The sequence below is a fragment of the Haliotis asinina genome, chromosome 9 (genome assembly GCF_037392515.1).
Source record: "Haliotis asinina isolate JCU_RB_2024 chromosome 9, JCU_Hal_asi_v2, whole genome shotgun sequence".
NCBI classification, from domain to species: domain Eukaryota; kingdom Metazoa; phylum Mollusca; class Gastropoda; order Lepetellida; family Haliotidae; genus Haliotis; species Haliotis asinina.
The window spans coordinates 19,859,600-19,881,431 of NC_090288.1; the positions used below are offsets into that span (position 1 = coordinate 19,859,600).

At 38.6% G+C, this 21,832-nt stretch overlaps 1 protein-coding gene across 2 annotated transcripts in view; it reads left to right on the plus strand.

Annotated features, from left to right (window-relative positions):
• LOC137295553 (adiponectin receptor protein-like) overlaps positions 1 to 21,550 on the plus strand; it is a 66,262-nt gene extending 44,712 nt beyond the window's left edge. For both annotated transcript variants that reach the window (XM_067826942.1, XM_067826943.1), the window contains 2 exons: positions 3,765 to 3,958; positions 17,397 to 21,550. In XM_067826942.1, coding sequence (XP_067683043.1) covers positions 3,765 to 3,958; positions 17,397 to 17,522 — 320 coding nt within the window. In that variant the 3' untranslated portion in view covers positions 17,523 to 21,550. The remainder of the gene's footprint in view (positions 1 to 3,764; positions 3,959 to 17,396) is intronic.
• Positions 21,551 to 21,832: the final 282 nt, after the last annotated feature.

Sequence of the window (21,832 nt, forward strand, 5' to 3'; positions counted from 1 at the left end):
AAGCATGTATATATAGATGTTGGGTTTTGTAAATACATGCTCTCTGCATCTGCGTTCGATCCAGTCAAAAAACTATGGTGAACTACTGCATGTCTACAAACTGTCATTCATCCAAGTACAAAGCGGGACTTGAAACTGACAATCTGAGTTTGCATAGGTTTCTGTCTGTTCCATTGAGTTCTGTCTTTGACAGAGAATGCTTATCACAATCAACATATTTTTCTCTGTTTCCTCTGTATACATGTATTAAAGCATTTCAGTTTTCAAGCTGAGCAGTTCTTTCTTATGAAATAATTATTTCTAATGCTATACATTCTTAAAACTTGGTTTTCAAATATGCAACTAATTATGGGACCAGTGTATTTTTATTACTGTAGGCCCAAGATGCTTGTAATAGCAAGAAACATCTCCTATAATTCTCCCTGCAGGGGATATAGTAGACACCTTGTTTGTCTGTCCATCCCTCCGGTCATAAACATTTTGTTTCTGGTGCATAACTCCAAAACTGTTGAATATTTTGCAACAAAAGTTGGCACGTATATCAAACAGCACCTAATATGGTGCCGTTTGCTATTTCCAGACTTTTGTCATTTATATTTTTCTTGTTTCCCAAAGAAATGATTTGAACTTAGTCTAAACAGGAGGGATAACCTTCGTTTCCGGAGCACAACTGAAAAACCGTTTGATATCTTTCAACGAAACTTGGTAGATATATCAAACATAAGCTAAAGTGGTGCTTTTTGCTGTTTGCAGACTTTTGTCATTTTTTTTTCTTGGTTTCCATGGAAACGATTTGAGTTGGTCTCAAAAGGGAGTGATGACCTTTGTTTCTGGAGCACAACTCGAAAACTTTTTAATATCTTTCAGCGGAACTTGGTAGATATGTGAGGTAGACCCCAAAGTGGTTCCCTTTGCTGTTTCCAGACTTTAGTCATTTAAATTTTAAAGAAATGATTTGAACAGTGCAGAATTGCAAGCTTGACATTGAGAAGTATGAACATCTGTTTCAAGCTTAGAACAATAGTGGAGTGATGCGTTATATCCCGATATCAAATTTTCAAGATTAGACTTGACAAAAAACACTTGAGCCAAAGCCTGTTCGTCTACCCTCGCTGCCATCTTTGATGATATTTATACCATTTCAAGATGCTATGGTTGCCGTTTTTGGATGCTACAACTTTCAGTTTTAGAGCATATTGTTGCAGTTTTGGAAGTTTACATTCCATTTTGGTGATTTTTGCTCTGTTTTGATCACTTGCTGTGTTTTTTCAAGTCGATTTGCCAGTTCAAGCCACTTGACCTAACCACTGTGCATGCGCTATGAGCGCAGCACAGCTGTTGAAATCACATTTCACCTCATCGCTGGAGTAAAATTAGTGAATTGTTTGAACTCCGATTTTTGCAAGGGTTGTTTTCATTGCACACTTGATATCTGTCATCCCATAATGGTATCTATATGTTGATGTTGTGGTCAGGAACTGAAATGCATTTTTGACCTTTAAGTTATATCATATATGTGGCCATGTAAAGTTCAATTTTGCTTCCTCAGTGTCCTTTTAGTACAAGTATAATGGGCTAGTGAAAACAATACAGTCTGTAATCGACATGAAAAACATATTTAATAAAATGGAAAGAAATATTAAAATTGTCTCTCAAACCTAAATATCAGTTGAATAATGTTCATCCTAAATCAGATTTTGCTGTATCTCTGATAGGAAATATTCAGTTGCTGTCCTCAACATCAACATATTGATACCATATTAAGATGCCAGATATCATCCAGGCGAACAATGTTGTATTTAAGTTGAAGGAACATGGTAAATACTTTGGACCAAGCTTTTATTCGAGACAACCATATGTTGACACATCAAAGCTAGACTTAATGGTGCATTTGAAAAGATATAATATATGATGATATAACATAAAAACTCAGTATTTTAGGCATTGAAAAGTATGTGGTATCTCTCGCATGACTGCCATCAGAGACTCATCAGTTACATCAGACCCCAACTTGATTCACTTTGTCAAGAGAATCATAAGACTGAATACATGAACATTTGGACCAGTAGCCTCAGGTGCTCTGATTCACCACTGTTCACCAAAATGCTTCTATCTACTTGACCATAGAAACACCAGCCTTCTTATTGTCTGAAGAACAAGACATATTCCCCTGAACCTTGATTTCTGGCTTCAATATTTATCTTTTTTTAACTCCTTTGCTTCCATGTCAGCAAACTTCCTCCCAAACCAAATGTAGCTGCAATAAATTTCTGAAGTGAAGTGCTCATCCATGTATAATACATACACCCTTTTGGAGGAACCTATATTTTGGAAAAGTATGTAAGTATGTCTACTTGTGGACACAAAACTACATTGTATCCATTCAGAGAATTCATGCGTCAATGAATCATGATCAGCTAGCGTATTGTCCAGTAAACTAAGCCAGAAATCTATCAGTCCTGTTCCTAGTTGTCTGAGGCAAATAAATGTTGCACTTAAGCAGCCAATTGCTAATAAGCGTTGCACTTAAGCAGTCAATTGAATATTTTCATTTGTAGATGAGCCCTTATGAATGTTTTTTTCAGAAAATAGTGCTACTACACACTTCTCACTATCAGCATTCGATTCCTGCCTGTACCCAAAGCAAAACGACAACACACATGGGAATGAATTTACACTTTTAAGTGTCTCATTCATCTCATCATGTATCCATGAGCAAAGCCCTGTTAGAATTGGAGACTGGTTAATCAATTTAAATCCCCGTTTTAAATCTGCCTGTCCACATTCTCCCATTCATTTGGGATTTCAAAAGGAGTTGCCTTTGCCTTGAATAAGCATCATTGCAAATTTCATGCCCTTCCATTGAGTTTAGTGATAGCTCCTTAGTTGTTCACTCAGGTCACAGCACTAATCACACATCTAATTGTGTTAAAGAGACGTTAGGAAGACTTTTTATGTGTGGCAGACGCCCATGGAAACGATTTGGACGTAGTCTCAAAATGGAGGGATGGACTTCGTTTCAGAGCAGAACTTAAAAAATTCTAAATGTCTTTCTGCAAAACTTGGCAAATATGTGAGGCAGACCCTAATTGGTGCCTTTTGCTATTTACAAGTTTTATGATTTCTCATTTTCTCTTTTCCCATGGCAGCGATTTGGACCTAGTCGAAATAGGGAGGGATTGGCTTCGTTTCTGGAGCACAACTTGAAAACTATGTAATATCTTTCAGCAAAACTTGGCAGATATATGAGGCAGACCACAAAGCGGTGCCTTTTACTATTTACAAAGTTTTAGCATTTTTATTTTTCCCAGTTTCCATGGAAATAATTACGACTCAGTCTCAAAATGGAGGGATGGGCTTTGTTTCCGGAGCACAACTCGAAAACCGTTTCATGTCTTTCAACAGATCTTGGCAGATATGTGAGACAAATCTGGAAGTGGTGCTTATTGCTGTTTACGGGTATAATGGCATATATATTTTTCATGACTTCCATGGAAACCATTCAAACTTAGTCTAAAAAGACATCAAGTAGCCGTCAGATGATTTGTTCTTTTAAATATGTGGGTGCCAGGGTGGGGATATGTCATCTTCTGATGACTCTTGTTTCAGCAGATCAGGAGTTATCTCAAGCAAAATCCACCTATCAACTGCACTCACACAATGGGTTTCTGGGGCCTATTGTTAGTAGATGAACTGTTTAATCGTTTTGCATAAAATGCTAACATATTTAATCATATTTAATATGCCTGTTCTTACCTCTGTAGGTGTGTTTGTTGGCCTTGGTCTAAGTGGAGTGATTCCTGCGCTGCATTATGTTATCACCGATGGTTTCTACCATGCCATCAACTTTGCTGCCCTTGGTTGGCTGTGTCTGATGGCGTTACTGTACATAGCAGGTGCATTCATTTATGCTCTGAGAATACCTGAAAGAATATTTCCCGGAAAATTCGACATATGGGTAAGTAACTAACACATATACCAAATTTTTACCCCCGGCATGTAATGCAGGTGGATATAGTCGACGCCTTGTCTGTCCGTCTGTAGTCATTTTGTTTCAGGAGCATAACTCAGAAACTGTTCAATATTTTTAGACCAAACTGGATAGATTTAAAAATCTCAACCTATAGTTGTGCCTTTTGCTATTTACAGGGTATTGGGATTTTTATTTTTTGTGTTTTTCCATGGAACATTGTGGTGTTAGTCTAATAGTTGGGTGGGCTTTGGTTCCGGGGCAGACCTCAAAAACCGTTCAATATTTTTCTGCAAGTCTAGGTAGATATGTGTGGCAGATCCGTAAGTGATGCCCTTTGCTATTTACAGCTTTTTGTGATTTCTTAGTTTGTCGGTTTCCATGGAAACGATTCAGACTTTGTCTCATAAGTGAGAGGTGTGTTTCGTTTCTGGAGCACATCTGAAAAAGTTCCTAATATCTGTCAGCAAAACTTGGTAGATATGTGTGGCAGACCCCAAAGTGGTGCCTTCTAAATATCGTTCTGCAAAACTTGATAGATATATAGGGGAGACCCTAAAGTGGTGGCTTTTGCTATTTACTGAGTTTTTTTTACTTTATCATTTTCCCAGTTTCCATGGAAACGTGTTGGACTTAGTCTCAAAATGGAGAGATGGGCTTCGTTTCCGAAGCAGAACTCGAAAACTGTCTAATATCTTAGAGCAAAACCAGGCAGATATTTGAGGCAGACCACAAAGTGGTGCCTTTTGCTATTTACAATGTGTTGTCATTTTTATTTTTCCTGGTTTCCATTGAAACAATTCTGACTTAGTCTCAAAATGGAGGGATAGGCTTCGTTTCCAGAAGACAACTCGAAAACCATTTGATATCTTTCAACAGATCTTGGCAGATATATGAGACAGATTTTGAAGTGGTGCCTTTTGCTGTTTACAGATATATGGCATTTATATTTTTCATGACTTCCATGGAAACTTAATCTAAGAAAACATCAAGTAACTGTCAGATGATTTGTCCTTTCAAACATGTGGGTGCCAGGGGGTGGATATGTCATCTTCTGATGACTCTTGTTTAACCCTTTCCAGGAACTGCATGTTGCGTTTCTATTAAAATGTGTGTCTTCTGGAGTGGGATAGGTAATGGGCACATAACTGATAGAAAAAAGTACATTATTTTCCTTATCCTGACACTTAAATCCCTTGTAGTTCCCAATGAAGTTCACTCACCCACGACTTGCTTCCCTTTAATACTTTCCAAAACAGTAACATGACCAACCGTGCTTGTCACTCTTTCCTGAATATGCCTGACCCAAGGATCTTCTGGGAAATCCATAGTACCCTTGGTAGGAAGATTGGGAGAGCTTGACATTATGAGTCAGGATAAGTATAAGATATCAATTTTGCTTACAAATATTTTCTTTATCCTGGTACAAGCATATGCTTATTATGCTTCTAGAATCCGATGGATTTGGTGGTAGGTCAGGCTATTTTGGTGGATCTATGGCTGTCTTTTGTCACCTTTTGTTGAGAGGGGTTGTTACAATGGCACTTGTCAGACAGGTGAATCTCTTGATTTTTCCTATAAGTTTCCCTACTAGCAACTCATGGGTTATGATATCTTCTTTATGAGAGCAGTTGCAATCCTTTCACATGCGAGTGTCTTCCTGGGTACAGAGTTGAAGGTTATCAACAAGTCATATGATAGAAAAAGAGATTTCAACTTGGCCTCTTTGTGGAACTGTTAGTTGTGGTGCTAAATTGATGAACGCTGGTGACAACTTCGATGGTGATGTCTCTGAGGTAGTGGTCGGGAAACACCATATCTGACTTCCAAAAGCAGCCCTCCATTATCACTGTAGATCAGTGCCCATGCAGAGCAAGTGTGGATGTCAGAGTTTGGATTTCCTGATTTTGTGTGGGTTGGATGCTCGTGGAGGTTGCTGCTTTGTAGGTCCTTAATGTAATGGCTCTCATCCAAAACGATATTGTCATTCTTGAGACCTCTGTAGACGTCTCTGTAGACAATGAGATGAACAGGGTCTTGAATTACACTATCCTTGTTTTAGTCCTTTGCAGATATATCTGTAATGATCTCATTGGACACAATGGTAAGTCTATGGTGTCCTCTGGTCCAAGGATTGTAGATAGCGCTGGTATATGGAACTGTCTGTCTGGTTGGCCAGGTAACTGATTCTACTTTTACTAGTCCCTGATGGACTACAATTTTGTTTCTCGTGCTGAATCAAGTTCGTCCAAAGTCCAGCGCATGTGTTTCAGACATCTGAGCTGCCACCTGAGGCGAGAAGGGTCAGAGTCTTCTGTACGAGTAGCTTGGAGGTTGCTTGCTCTTGTGCCTCATCTATTATGAGATGCTGTAGGACTATGTTGAGATCCCAAGCTGATACTTTCAATTTCTTTTGCTGATCTTCTGGCACTTTCATCACCTTAAGACCCGTGAAGGTCCCAGGGTAGAATAGGCCTTCAGCAACCCATGCTTGCCATAAAAGGCGACTATACTTGTCGTAAAAAGTGACTAACAGGATCGGGTGGTAAGGCTTGCTGACTTGGTTGGGACATGTCATCAGTTCCCAATTGCGCAGATCGATGCTCATGTTGTTGATCACTGGATTGTCTGGTCCAGATCGATTGTTTACAGACCGCCGCCATATAGCTGGAATATTGCTGAGTGCAGCTTAAAACTAAACTCACTCACCCACTCAATCTTGTAGGACTTGTTACAAGTTTCATTGATGAACTTTAACACGGCATCTAAGTCTGGCGCTCTCATAAAGGGTTCCATGTGATGCAGAGGGGAATCTCTTCACATTAAAGGGTAGTACATGTTGATTCTGGTATCTGGCTTCTTTGTCAAAGGCTGCACTGAGGCTTGAAAGGCATCCAGTAGATTGGATCATTTGCGAGATCATGAATGAGTCAAAATCTTCATCTGTCATTTTTATTGGCAACAGCTTCGATTGACTACTTTGATAGGACGGCTAAGTCCAGTCCATTCACTATCCATGGCGTAACCTCAGTTTCAGAGAAGATGAAGTCTTCATCCGTAAAGGTTCTGTCTAAGACTTCAATATCCAGCAAATTGTTCCTTCACGTGTATTTTTTATGCATATAATCCTCCTTCGGCAAATGCTACATGTGAATTCTCTTTCCATGAATGATCTTCATTCCATGAGTGCTTGTTCTGCAAATGCTTTTTTTTGTAAATGTTTCTCCACATCTGTAGACTGATCAGTATCTGTGTGAGCTGCGGGAAATGGAGTGACTGGATCACGGTGGGGATTCCATCCTGCTTGACATTCTGGAATGATGAGGATTCATGGATGCCCATTCATCAGGGTTAGAACTAAACTTAAAATGGCCACTGGCCCTCCGGGGTAGTTCAACTGTCACTAGCCCAGACACAAAATAAGTAGTCCTGAGGAATGGAAGTTATTCACTGAATTGTTAATATTGTGGCACTGTCTACAAATCATCTGATACAGAAGATTGCTTCACTAGTGATAGGGCTGCTGAAAGAAGGTCATGGGCTCTTGCTTCAATCTTTCTGAGTTCATCAACATCAGGAGCGCCTGAAGTCGTTTTTTGATTTGTTAATCTACGGAAAATAGCAGGTCGCCAGACAACGGAGGCAGAATGCACATCAAAATGATAGGAATAATTTTTGGAACCAACCTGAATGTCACAATGTCTGAAACCACTTATGGCATTTCAGATGGTCATACATTATTGGCGGAATTCGAATTATAAACTTGTCTTTGCAGTGTTATTTTAATTTGAAAGACACGATTATCGAACTCATGGATTGGCAACGTGTCCACATCAAAGTTGTCAAAAAAACCCAAAACAAAACAAAAAACTAAAGAAAACAAAAAAACAAAATCTGAAGCAACACTGTTTGGCGGAAATAAATAAGCAAACTAAATAAATGAATAAAATACACAACAGTACTCATGAAAGTTGTCAAACGTACCATGCCGTACCATGTTTTCGGGATATTTGTTTTCCCCGTAATTTCTTGCGTTCAGTGACATGAGAGTGCCACCTGTAAACACTGTCTCGTGTGCAGAAGCTTCCGTCGCAGTCGGAACACAAAATGTTTGAAATGTTCAGATTTGACGGAAGTTGTGGCTTAATTTCTGTCAAAGTACTAAAAATCTACCATAGAACATAATGCACTTTGAAAACCTTTGTAAATGAGATAATAACTTTTGAAATAACGCTTGCAACTTGTCAAGCGGACCATCGTCTGCTCAAGTGAAAAGCCAAACATAAATATCACGTGACTCGAATGGAATGTTGTCGACATAATAGAAAAAACAAAACATTGTTCAAACACCGAATTGGTCAACTCTTACATATATTTTTTTCGTGCATGGCGGGCCATGCAGACAAGAAGAATGAATGTGCAAATGATTGAATAACTTACCTGTAAATATGTTTATTTTTAACAAATTTTACAAAAAAAAATAGTACAATAATCAAAAACAAAATTAACAGTTTGCTTGGCTTTTAATTTAAATGATACGTTGTACTTGTTGATTTCCGTGGAGAAGAATGCATCACATGCGCTTCCATTCAAGGGTGTTACCCTGCTCAACAATGAGTAACCCAAAAACATGGTACGTCACTTCTAGTGCTTGTGCTTGCAGACAAGACACAAAATGTATGTTGCATTGGAAACCAGCGGACGACAGAACATTCTAAGAATAAATTTATAAAAGGCTAGGTGATATTTATTTAGGGAATTACAGTTTTGATAATCTACTGATATGCAGTAATATTCATGATCATCTTTAGCGCTATTACCCCGAGAACACGTTACACCATGGTATATCAAGCTGCTGTTTATTACTTTTTATGCAATTGCGTAAATATTTAGTGAAAGTCATGTGACATCTCGAACTTCACGCTCAGACGACGATGTCTAATGCTAAAATATGTGCACGAAGCATTTTTATTGCAGGTAACTTATGCACGATGCGTCCACTAAGTTCCATAATTTACGTATAGGTGGCAAGGTTTTGAGTAAAACGTTCTAATTGGCATCAGTTTACCTAAAACTTGCGTCTAAATCTACAAGCTTTCAAGCTTTAGGTCATGTGCATGATTTGGACCAATCACGATCTTTATAGCAGACAGGCGGAAATGCTTCATTAGAAACCAATAATGATCCAATTATTTATACTCCATCTGGGCCAGTAGCAAAGAACTGAACATGTGGAAATGTATAACTGAATTTGCCATATGTTATGAGAGGCGTGTGCGAGGCTGTGATTTGTCAGATATTTATTCACTATCAGGGCCAGCTGTGAAGAACTGAAGAAATGGAAAGGGATAACTAAAATTGTAAGCCGTGTAACTCTTTCCAACCTATACCGTGTGGTAAAGCAAAGGAGCGATAACATGATTTGAAAGAAGCGACACGATGCATATGTTAACTTTTGAGTTTTGCAACGATAGAGATTCATTAGTCTGGTGATTTGAGTAGAAAATGCATGATCTCAATTCCAGTACCTGATGAATAATAGTAACCACTGAAAAAACCCAAGTAGTCCGCCGGACTACTGCAGTTATATTTCCATTCGCCCGACAAAACATTTATTCGCCACCGGCGTGCGGGCGAGCGTAAAGATCGAACCCTGTTCATGAACTGTAGCAGATCCCAGGAAGTTGGTGGAGACTCTATGTTTCAAGACAGCAGAGTCTTCTGTCTGTGAAGATCTTCTCAGATCGTGGCGTTTGTCTTCATCTGTAAGGTAAGGTAAGGTGAGATGTGGGCATCAATTTCTCATGAGTTAAGTCTCAAACGTTGACTGTAGAGTTCTGCTGTGGAGTCATAGACATGATCTGTTCAGTGAACTGCTTCATGAACACCAAGGGGTCAAAGTTGTGCCTAGTAGGCTGGAACTGATGCAGAGTAGATGCCAAACCTTCCTCTAAACTTCCTTGCAGCTGTGATGAGGTTACACTGCTGCTGTCTTTAGTACCTGATGTCTGCGTTGCTGATGGGTGGTCTGCAAATGAGGTCATGAGCTGACAACATTGCCACAGACACTATGATGATTTACTAGTAGCTTTAACTTCAGGCAGCAAACCCAGCAGATCATCAAAAACGTTTGCTTCGGCAGGAAGCACGATGTCTTCATTAAAAGACCTCTGACCTCCAATGAGCTCCTGGATGCTGATACCCGTGAAGGTCCCGGGGTAGAATAGGCCTTCAGCAACCCATGCTTGCCATAAAAGGCGACTAAGAGGCAACTAACGGGATCGGGTGGTCAGGCTCGCTGACTTGGTTGACGCATGTCATCGGTTCCCAATTGCACAGATCGATGCTCATGTTGTTGATCACTGGATTGTCTGGTCCAAACTTGATTATTTACAGACTGCTGCCATATAGCTGGAATATTGCTGAGTGTGGCGCAAAACTAAATTCCCTCACTCACTCCTGCATGCTGACAGTTTCTTCTGCACAGCAGATGATGATTTCTCTTTTGTCTGTGTGTGTGTGAAGCCTGGTCAACATTTCAGGTAACCTCAAAGAAATTATAATGAAAGGTTTCTTTGTGATGTTATCTCCTACAAGGTATGTTTCATAACAGGAAAAAACGTCAACCAAAATCCAACTGTGCATTATGGGTAAAAATGGATGAGTGGGTCTAAATTGATGAAAATAATGTTTCTGGACCCCCTCCAATGTTAAATAGATGGGCAGATGTAAAATAGAGGGGGTCCTCACTGAATTTGATGAGTCAAAACACTCCAAAACCCTCTCTTGAGCCAACACTGACTTCCAAGATAGCTGCTGTCACCAGAATTGACTCAATTATGGATAGAATTGTCCATAATTGAGTCAAAGTCATCATTTTTGGTTGTTATCTATAGTTTTGAAGGATGCCTTCTGGTGACAAAGTAATTAGGATTTGACTTAGGGAAATCTGAAAGTCAATATTATGCACAAGAGTAAATTTGAAAATGTTGCCATTGTAGTACATTTTAAGTAGTAGAAGAAGGAAATGATCATAATAAGCATGAGTCAGGATAAGTACATAAAATCAATTTTACTTTTCAAATTATATCTTTCTAATTAAACCACAACATATAACAACTTCTATTATCGCTTCTGTAACTCAGAACCTATAATATGTCACTTCAACATTTGCAGTAGAATTGCCCTTGGTTACCAGTCAGTTAACTGCCCTTGATCAATCACATTGCACAAAAAATACTTGCTGTTAGAGGAGCTTTGGGTTTATTATAAGTTATAGAAGAGGTAAAGGTAGTGTGCTAAGTATTAGTTTTATGCATATGTTGGGAAGTGACATGGTCAAGCGCATATGTCTTGACCGTCCAAGGACAATGCGTATTTCTACTGACTAGATGATTCAGTGCTGGAGGCAGTTTGATATCCAACAGATTATGGTGTGAAACTGGGTGTCAGTTTCAGAATAGTCGAACCCCATTGTCTCGAACTCGTTTGAGACGAATTCTCGGATGTGTCGAACTAGATGTGTCGAATTCCTGGTTGTGTCGAACTCATTTTAGGGTCCCCAAAGGCTCTAACAAGTACCCTTTTGTCTCGAACTGTCAAAGCTGGTTGTTGCAACTGAAATCTTCAGTCGCACAGTCGGAAGTCATCCTCATAAACGTGCTACCTAAAGATCAAAAGTAGAGATTAACGGACTCAACAATCAAGTGACATGTTTAACTACGCATCTATACACACATTGTCAGCACACTTACCAACTGAACTTTACTCAAACAGTTAACCATAATTAAGTTGTTACCAGTGACACGTTGATCACGGACCGACAGGATATCTCTAAACAAACAATGGCGCATGTTGTTGTCATGTGACAGTCTATGTTAGCGGTCATGTGATTTCCTTGAAAATACAAAATGAGAAGTGAGGAAAACGGAGTTGGATTATCTAAATTGATGTTTTGGTTTTGGTTTAGTATTTAAGGTGTAGGATCAATTTTTTTAACCAGTACGGTTAGTAACATGGCAGAGCAATTCAGCGAAGGACCCGCTCAGCCCGGGGGGATAACTGGATCGCTTGTTACACCTAAAAGGCGAAAATTATCTGTGAAGACAATAGAGACAAAATACGAGGCTGTCATAGCTGTTGAGTCGGGTGGAAAATCCAAAGCAGAAATTGCAACTGAATTTGGTATAAATAACGATGTGTTAAGCACCGTGGTCGTGTTGGTTCTTGGTCTTTTCAATGCTGACGGATGTGTCGAACACTCGGATAAGTCGAACTTTCCCCTTGGACCCGATGAGTTTCACACAATGGGGTTTGACTGTATATGCAAATCATGGCCACGATCCTATAACTGAATACACCTTCAGAGATGGTTAAGGTATTTCCAGTGCCAGGTTGCTGCTCCCGTGCCAGTCAATTCGTTAAGAATGTTAATCGACCATGAGATTCTAAAGTGTAGTCTTGAGAAGCAGTATAGCCTGTTGGGATGTGTCCTTGATTGGTTCTCGTCCTACCTGTCAGATCGGTCCCAGAGTGTTATCATCAAAAACACATAATCGTCACGGATTGATGTATGTTTGGCATGGGTTCTGTTTTGGGATCAGTACTGTTCAAATTATATACTGCACCACTGGGAGAGCTTCTCAATAGCCATGAAGTGCCACACCATTTCTACACAGATACTCCCAGTTGATAAACAGTGCTTTTCTTGGTGTCAAACATTCATCTCTTGCAAAAATGGCAACTTACACAGCTGATGTCAAAACATGGATGACAGCCAAAGTGCTGAAGATAAATGAGAGCAAGACGGAAGCCATCTTCATTGGACCAAGACAGAGACTCCAGAAACTAGATGTGACTGACATCCCAGTATGTGACATCACAGTCCCACATTATGGATCCGTGAAGAATCTGGGAGTATATCTTCCGTCAGATCTTTCGATGGACTGATGAGTATCAGAACTCTGTAGAGTATGCAGCTAACATCTGCGGAACATAGGCAGTATACGTCATCGCCTCAAGACACTGCAGCAACTTTAGCAAGATCCTTCACCCTGTCCTGGCTGGATTATTGCAACAGTTTCTTTGCTGAATCTACACAGTCAAGCATTAACCGCCTCCAGAGAATTCAAAATATAACTGCTCGTATGGTTCCTGTGTCACCTCAGTCCACTGACATAAACGCGATCTTAAAATCCCTGCACTGGTTGTCCATTCATGCTCATGCTGTTCACAGAACTGCTCCTGAGTATCTATGTGAACTCTTAACAAAGTACCAGTTAGCTAGATGCCTCCAGTCCAGTTCAAAGCAACTCCGATTTGAGATGAAAACATTTGGAGGCAGATCTTTCAGTGTGACAGCAGCTGTCAAATGGAATCAGCTCCCTGACTCATTAAAAAACTCTCTTCCATCATTCAAAGCCCATCTGAAAACCTATCTGTTCAACTACTGTCTTTGCTAAAGCGCTTTGAGAATGCATAGATGTGTTCAAAAGCGCTATACAAATGGAACTACTACTATTATTATTATGTTTTACAGATTAAGAATGAAATGCAGCAGAGAGGGTTTGGGTGATCTTGGCTCAGTCAGGCTGGTTACGGTCATCATCAGCTTAGGCCCCTCGCCCCCTCTACAGGCAACCCAGACAGCGAATGGGACTTCTCCCAGGAAACACTGCCTAGTCAAACCCACCAAGAACCTTTTTGGAGAATATGAAGGCTCCCCAACACTGCAGCCTTCTGCATTACCCAGATTGTCAGAAGGGCTGTGCTCCCGGTGGAAAACCTGGGCACACTTCTGTTCTGTGCCAAGAGATCAGGAGGTACCAGACCCAGGGCTCCGAGAACAATGGGGAGCCTGATGACAGTGTACTTGGGATGCGAGACATTTTAAAGGCAAGGTCTGCATATTTATCATGCTTTTCCTGTATCTTGCTGTCAAAAGGGACAGAAAGTTCAATGATGTAAATAACTTCATTGGTTTTATCAAAAGTCAAGGTCAGGTTTGTTGGCTGGAATTCATCTCAGGCTGTATATTGGCCTATTCGAGAGAAGTTTAAAAGCATTGTTTTCCAGGATGCCCTGGACGTGTTCAGGGTTGTACCATGGATGGACTTCGGGTTCAAAGCCACAGGCATGGTGGAGACAATAGTGAAAGCAGTGAGTCATGCCATCATGTCTTTAACGACATGCTGTTTGTGCCAAGGAAGAGCATCCACTGACAAGGTGTTGGACAGTCTCTGTATAATCATATTATTATTATGAGCCATTTGCTCATTCATCTACATGTAGACCATAGTCCTGTCTAGACATAATATGCTGCTGGTTCCAGATTTATAAGACAAGCGGCAGATTGGGATAAGCATTGCAACCTGAGGACAGATAATTGATTGTTTCCAAGAAAGGGTGTCACACATATTGAAGAAACACATTTTATTTGATTGCATTATCAAAATAATTGCACTTTAATATACTAATATCATTCAGGATTACTGCAAATAACATACCTGTATAACATTGTTATTTCTGACTGATATCCCTTCACTGTCAGCCATCCATTGCTATTTGAGACACTTGTGATATCTCCCTCCACAAACTGCTTGTGCATGAGTGAGGTTGGAAAACCACACTTCTTTGCAGTGTGTACCACTGTCAGGTCCATTCAGTGTATGAGTTCCCATTGGATGTTATTTAGTTTTACTGTAATAACTTCAAAATTGAAGTTCATGTTGTTTACGATGAAACTTGATGGTTCTTCAGTTCTGTGTGAAAGCTGTAGTAGTTCAGTTGATGTCGCTCCCCTTCTTACATGTAAGGCATTTTGGTTGGATCTTCAATAAAACACTTACCTCATGTGACCATAACTTTCTGTACCCAATAGTCAATTAAGTTTAGAACCAAGATCGGATAAACAACAAGTCAGCAATTTAAGAAAGTCACAGTGATGTCAACACCAGAAGTGACATTGTCAGAAAATAAGAGACCTCACCTGGGAATGAAGTAACAAGGGACAAGATTGATTACATCATAAAAAGAGTAAATCCTGGAATTCACAGGAAGGCCTCAGAATATTTGCACATGTCCTTAACATTATTCAGAAGTCAGGCCACTTAAGAGAAACTAGAGACACATTATAACCTTTTTGCCTGAAACTGTTCTTCACAGGTTTAATATTGATTTTTTTTCAAAAATCCAAAGAATTATTGTCCATGTTCTTTCACTGAAGGAATTTTTTCTCTTCTTGCGGAAGATGGCTGTGATAAACTAATGTCAACACAGATCAACGCTCTGACAGACAGGAATATGTTGATTCTCCATGTTCTGATGCATGTGAGAAATTTCTGGTAGTGATTAAGAAAGAGCTATAGAAAAATGGTCCAGAAACATTACACTTGGCAAGATCTATGATATTCAATCAGATTCTGGATATTCTTCGGAATACTACACATCTGTTCAATCCCAGGAGAAGGATGAGGATTGCCTTGGATTGCCCTTGGCTACAAATCCAGCCGTGAGCCTAAGTCAGAGACCAATGTGCATAGGGCTACCAATCCTTTATCAGTAGATTAAAGATGTTTCATCTATGAAGTATCCAGATGCCTGGGTTGGAAATTATTTCAAGGAAAGGACACTGATAATACGAACAACCGAAAAAAGAAATGCCAGGGATTTGCTGACAAAGTACCAGGCTCCACCTGAACAAAACTATCCTAGTGATTGTAGGTAAAGATTATTGTAAACTACAATCAAAAGTTAATATTGGTTCTAGACCAAATAAATAGCTGAGATGAATGTTACAAAATGGCATTAAAGTCAGGGTATGTTTCACACAAGTAATCAGCTTCATGTTCAAAGATTGAAAGAAAGATTTATATTACTTTCTTGAAACCTGATGAATGGCTTTGACACTTCTAAAAGCCTGAGAATGCGCCACTGATTTAATGTAAGAAAGATAGTTATTTGTGGTAGTGAATCACTTAATTATCAATTTAATATAAAATCCTAGTATTACCAGCAATGCTGGAAGAAGTTTAACTCAACAAACCTTTTCAGCAAACAAGGAAATTATAACAATTAAATGGGCCTGCAGGCAATCGGCAATGGCTGAAATCTATTTCATTGCCTCAATGCCAACTCAACCTATTAAAACGAGCTCAGAATGATTTCACTGCAATCCAGAGCAGTGTGAAAATTCAACTTCACCTTTAGAATTTATCCAGTGACACCTCACAATAGCTGTTTTTTCTCGAGAGATATCGTGAGCTGTTTCAGTCAGTCTGTGTGATTTCAAGTGGAAAAGATTCCAGCAGGGGAGACCTGAAATCCGAAATTGCTAATGACCCTGCAACAGTGCCGATGATAGCAGATTTCCTCTACATGTTAAGGAAAGATCAACAGTTTTTGCATGGGACATGGAAAAGTTCAAGCTCCCTTAAGGAACATGCACATTAGAATTTTTGGAAAAGATGCACTAATAGTGTCACTAATGATGGATAGTGATGGATGAAGCCATCGTCTCGAGAAAATCCAAAGATGTTTTTAAGGGTCATGACATCTGAAAAAGAATGTTACTGGCTCAAATGTGAAAGAGGTTTTCTTGGAATTAACAGTTATGATAAAATTTGTTTACCTAAATTCAAGTGAAATTTGCCATTAGTTTAAGTCTACCTACAGTCAGTCAGAATGCATGTTCCTTTAGCCTTTTGCTTAGCACTAGTGAGGGCAGTAAACTAAACTGACCAAAATCGATTTATTAACAGTTCTTGATGAAGTATCACTATATCTAAGAAATGTTGGGTGGTGGGGTGACCTTGTTTAAATTGTTCACTCATCATGCTGAAGACCCAGGTGCAATTCCCCACATGGGTACCCATTTATGGTCATGCATAATAGCATATCGGCATTGTCAACGAGTATGATTATCAGACAGACAGTGCATGGGTATCCTACCTGTTATGTTCAACTCTTCTTAACGCAAAGATTGTGAATGTTAGAGAAGAAAATCACTGAAAAAGTTTATTTTCTGAAAGGAAACATGGACCCTAAGTCTTACTTCACAGAGCAAGCATTTTCCCCAAATGGAAGGGCATAGTGATAAAACTATGATTATAAGAAAGTCAGAGGTGTTGCCAATTTCTTAAAATATGGATATCAGTCAACTGGAATCACATTGGGCCTAATTTATGCAGGTTGAATTAGTGTGCAATGTTTTAAAACTGAAAGAATTAAACTTGAGTACAGTAGTCCTTGAGTTTTCTGGAGATGACAGTGATGGGGTTATTTCGTTTTGTTTTTCCAAGTACTTGCAAACAACATGCGAATAATTGCTCAGATACAAATGTGGTAAGTTTATTTGACTGATACATTTCCATGTAATTAGCAGAATAACATGCATTCCTGCTTTTAATTAACACTTTTATGCTTTCAGTTTCAGAGCCACCAAATCTTCCATATATTTGTAGTGGCAGCAGCGTTTGTACACTATCATGGAATCTCTGAGATTGCCAACTACCGCCTTACACGAGGGGACTGCCTTGAGACCGAGATTGAATGAGCATAATGGATAACTATGGTTTGCCATCTGAAGAAGTTTGTGACAGTGGATAGGAGAAAGCAAGTCAGTTCAAATTGGTGTTTGTTGGCTCATCAACTTGATACTGTAACTTCGATTTTGACAGCTGTCAGAAACGAGATGGAGTGTTTGAAATGATCATCCCAGGTCTTCTAGACTTTGTTGCCTTTACAGTTTATATTGAGCCAAACTGCGCCTCACTTTGCTCTTACATTTTGAGGATTATTTATTTTCATTAAGAGAGACAAATCAATTTGAAACTTGCTTTGAGTGTGTTTGAATGATACCTTACATTGGCTGAAACGGATACCAAAGCATGTTTGCATAGTTTTCAATTAAAGTTGGTGACCAGTCTGAAATTGTGATAATGTCTATTTCTCCATGGCATGTGATACATGAAGAGATTTTATAAGTAGATTACTGAGGGGGTCACAAGGACCAAATTGTCCTGATATCACTAATATGCAAAGTGTTAACTGTGCCACTTTTATGCCATTTGTTTTGAAAAGTGTATATATTTCTCTGCCATAGATGCAAACTTTGACACACAAGATCCAAAGTGTAACATTTCTCATAAATTTCTCAGTTATCTTTCTGACACTGCTTAAGTGCCTTGACGTGAGGTTAGGAATACAGAACTTTGTATGATTTTAAAATGAAACTAAATAACCTCGCCAGCTGAAATTCTGCATGCTGCAAATGTATTATCTGCATTGATTGGGAGTAAGGGCAAAATGTAGTATTTTGCCTTTGGTTTAACTTCTAAACTCACCTTGAAAAAAATACTCAGAAGTATGGGACAGGCTTTATAGTCAAGGATGATTCAAAGTCAAACACCTTCTGATAACAAGTGATACATCTAAAAAGTAGTTTCAGCACACCAAGACTGTCCATGGATGATAGGCCAGCATTTTCAACAGCTAATCTTTTTGGTTTCAACAAATTTATAAATATCTGAGACCTGTGTTGCTTTGGATTTCCATCCCACATTTAGTTTCCCTCTAAAAGTTGTTTGAGAGTGAGGAACTCAACAGAACTAGAACATCATACCCACTGGTTTTAATCCATGGCAAGGCATGTCATGTCATGCATTCACCCAGTAATTGTGTTTTTGTCAGAAAATTTGGCAACATGTTGTCGATGAATGAGAAACAAAACAAAATGGGAAACAAAACGTTTTGTGTGTGCCTAGATATAGTGTTCAACATATCAGAAAATATTACAGTTTTCTATAAATGGTAAGTACAATTTGAAATACTTGTCAGGTAACTTTTTGTTGAGGTGGAGGTGCAAATGGGTATCACATGCTTTTAGGCTTTGTTAAAATGTTTCATACATTATTGATGGTGCTTGGCTTTTGCACAGATTTGTACATGATTTCTATTAGGGCCAGGATGGGTAACCCAGATACACGGGATGGGCAGGTAAGAATTTAGAACCAGGTACCCATCTCAGTACCAAGACCAGTTATGATCGTGTGACTAATTTGTTAAACAGTACACTTTTATCACCACAGGGTTGTATTGTCTTTAAAGATTTAGGTATGAACTAGTCACTTCTTTTGAAAATAATACATGGTTAAAACAAGGCTCCAGATAATTCTTCAACCTGAGAAGTACGCTTTTATTTTTTTTAAATATAAGAGTACTGGGAAAAGTTAGAGTACTGAATGGAATTTTATGGTGTGTAAGTAAGTTTCATATATGCATCACAACATTGCTACTATTGTGTAAACAGGTCAATGAACAATAAAGCAATATTTTTTCAGTTAAATATATCCGTAAATGATTCTAATACCATACACCATCCCTGTGGTGCGTATCTGATACATTTTCTGATTTTTTTCCTACCTTATCGAGCATATTTTTTATCCTTACATATGCAGATACGGCCCTTACAGCCCTTAGGTTAAGATATTGAAAAAGTTTTATCCTCCAAGCCAAAGAATATATTGCCACTTCATGCATATTTGCTGTCAGGAATTAACATTATGTGAAAGCAGATAGGGTAGGGAAATAGAGGGTAGGGTACTTGGACATAAAACTTGGACCCGTCCCAGCCCTAATTTCTATAATGAGTGTAACTTTTAGAACATTCTCTGTAATCTTTAACATAAAACATTATTTTAATTCATGATAAATATCATTCAGTGATTAGTTACACGTAACAGTGTGCCTATATTTGTAGCATACTACTGTCACTGTGTCATCACCTATTTTCTTTCAGTTTGAAATTTAAAAGATGATATTACAGGCCAAGATTTGTATTGTTGAACTAAGAGTTAATTATTACAGTTTTGTCTCAAAACAGGTCAATATATTGACCTACTGAGATAAAACTGTAATAATTTTGAAATTACCATGCTCACCCAACACTGAAGAAAAAGGTTTTTGAAGCGGACCATCCAGCTTTGCGCGGGAACAATCTGGTCTACTTGATGTGCATTTAACCAGTAGTGTTAAGCCAGTTTAAATTATGTTGTTTCTTCTCAACTAATCTGGATTATATGAGTTATCAGCTTGTTGGCTCTATTCGCCTACCTTTGCTGATAGACTGGTACATGCAAAATGAAATCAGATATATATGTTTATGTATTTTTTCTTACACAATTACAACTCTGTACAATTCACATGTTACACAACTTTAGGCAGAAAGAAGCAAAATCTGCATACTCCATGAGGGTGTTTTCATCCTGCTATAGGTGCATTTTCAGACCTAAAAGGGTTTCATCCAATCTGATATATTTCCTAAGATCACAATCCTAAGGATTTACACTAATTGTATCTCTAAGATTGTTTTGTGCAAGTGGGCCCTGGTCTGTAATTTGTACAATCATTAACGCTTCCCTTTTTATTAATCGGTATGACGCTTTCTTCTTTCCAGACAGCCAGGAATACATGTTGTTGAAGTGATAGATTAAAAAGTCTCGTCTAGAAGCAGTGCACGACATATCTTGGAAAAATATAGCACTACTCTTTTTTGTTTTAGCTGACCTGAGTAATATCTGCTCGTGAAGGGTCGTCAATCACTTGATACTTCCTAAATCCAAACTTTGCCCACAGAATGTTATTTATGTATCTTGAAGAAGAATAATCAGACATGCTATGCATGTATCATGACTACATGTAAAGTATATTGTTTTGGGGAATGACAATAAAATATGCTATATTTTCTGGTGTTTTGGGATATTTCTCACACCTTATTTAACCTTTGACCTTTATGCAGTGTTTGTGACTGCCAATAGTGCCATGGCTTGACATGTATTATGTCCCTCTGTGTAGCCAGTTATGCATGTTTTTAGTAATTGTGTAATTTAATTAGCAGGCTCTATGGTAGAATACTGGAACTGTTTCTGTCTGTAATATTCTAGGGTGAAAAACAGACTAAGCAAAAAAGACTTGTTATATGGCATTCAGTGCAAAGGCCAGTAACTCTTTATGTGATGAAGAAGCAGAACTGTTAATTATCTTGTGCAGTTTGTTTTCAAGTATGCCGGTAACCGTTTCAGCCCTAGTGTTCCTTGGGGATATATTCCAATTACTTTGAAGACACAGTTGATTTTAACATGGTTGTACACACATGTGAACATGATGATATGTTAAAGACTTGTTCATATTGTTGAATAGTGTGCCTCTCGGGAATGTTGTGCAAGAATGATTGAAATCACCACTGAGTTGTTATGTTGTAAATTTTATGTATATAATATATCTTCTCATGTTAATTTATGTTTGGTGCTCTTTCATTGGTGTAGATACATACATGTAAATACAAATGAACACACACTCTCTGCATTTAAAAACTAGCAATAAAAAGGTGAAGTAGATTGCTCTCTTTATCTGGTTGTTTGTATGTCTGAAATGCCCATGCTACAGAAGATACTGAATAGTTAAGTACGGCATATGAATGTAAATATTTACTTTATCATGTTTCTATACAGAGATACATCTGTCTCTCTTTCATTCACACTCACAAACATGCACACACAGAGCAAACAACATAAAAAACAAAAATACACTGAGAAAACCCACTTTATTAAGCATGCACTTTTCTTAAGAAGTTACCAGCTCTCTGCATAGTTGCGTTTTTTCATGCCTCTGGGTTTTAAAGGAATCATTTTCTCATTAAAAGATTTTTACATGCAAACCAGTTTCTGATTTCTGATTTTAAGCTCACCTGACTGATTACCAAGTGAGGTTTGTCAGGGCCTGCTTGTCCATTGAATTGTATCAGCTTCAGAGCTATCTGCTATCTCACAAGAAACAAGTCACAGCGACCACATTGATTGGTTAGCT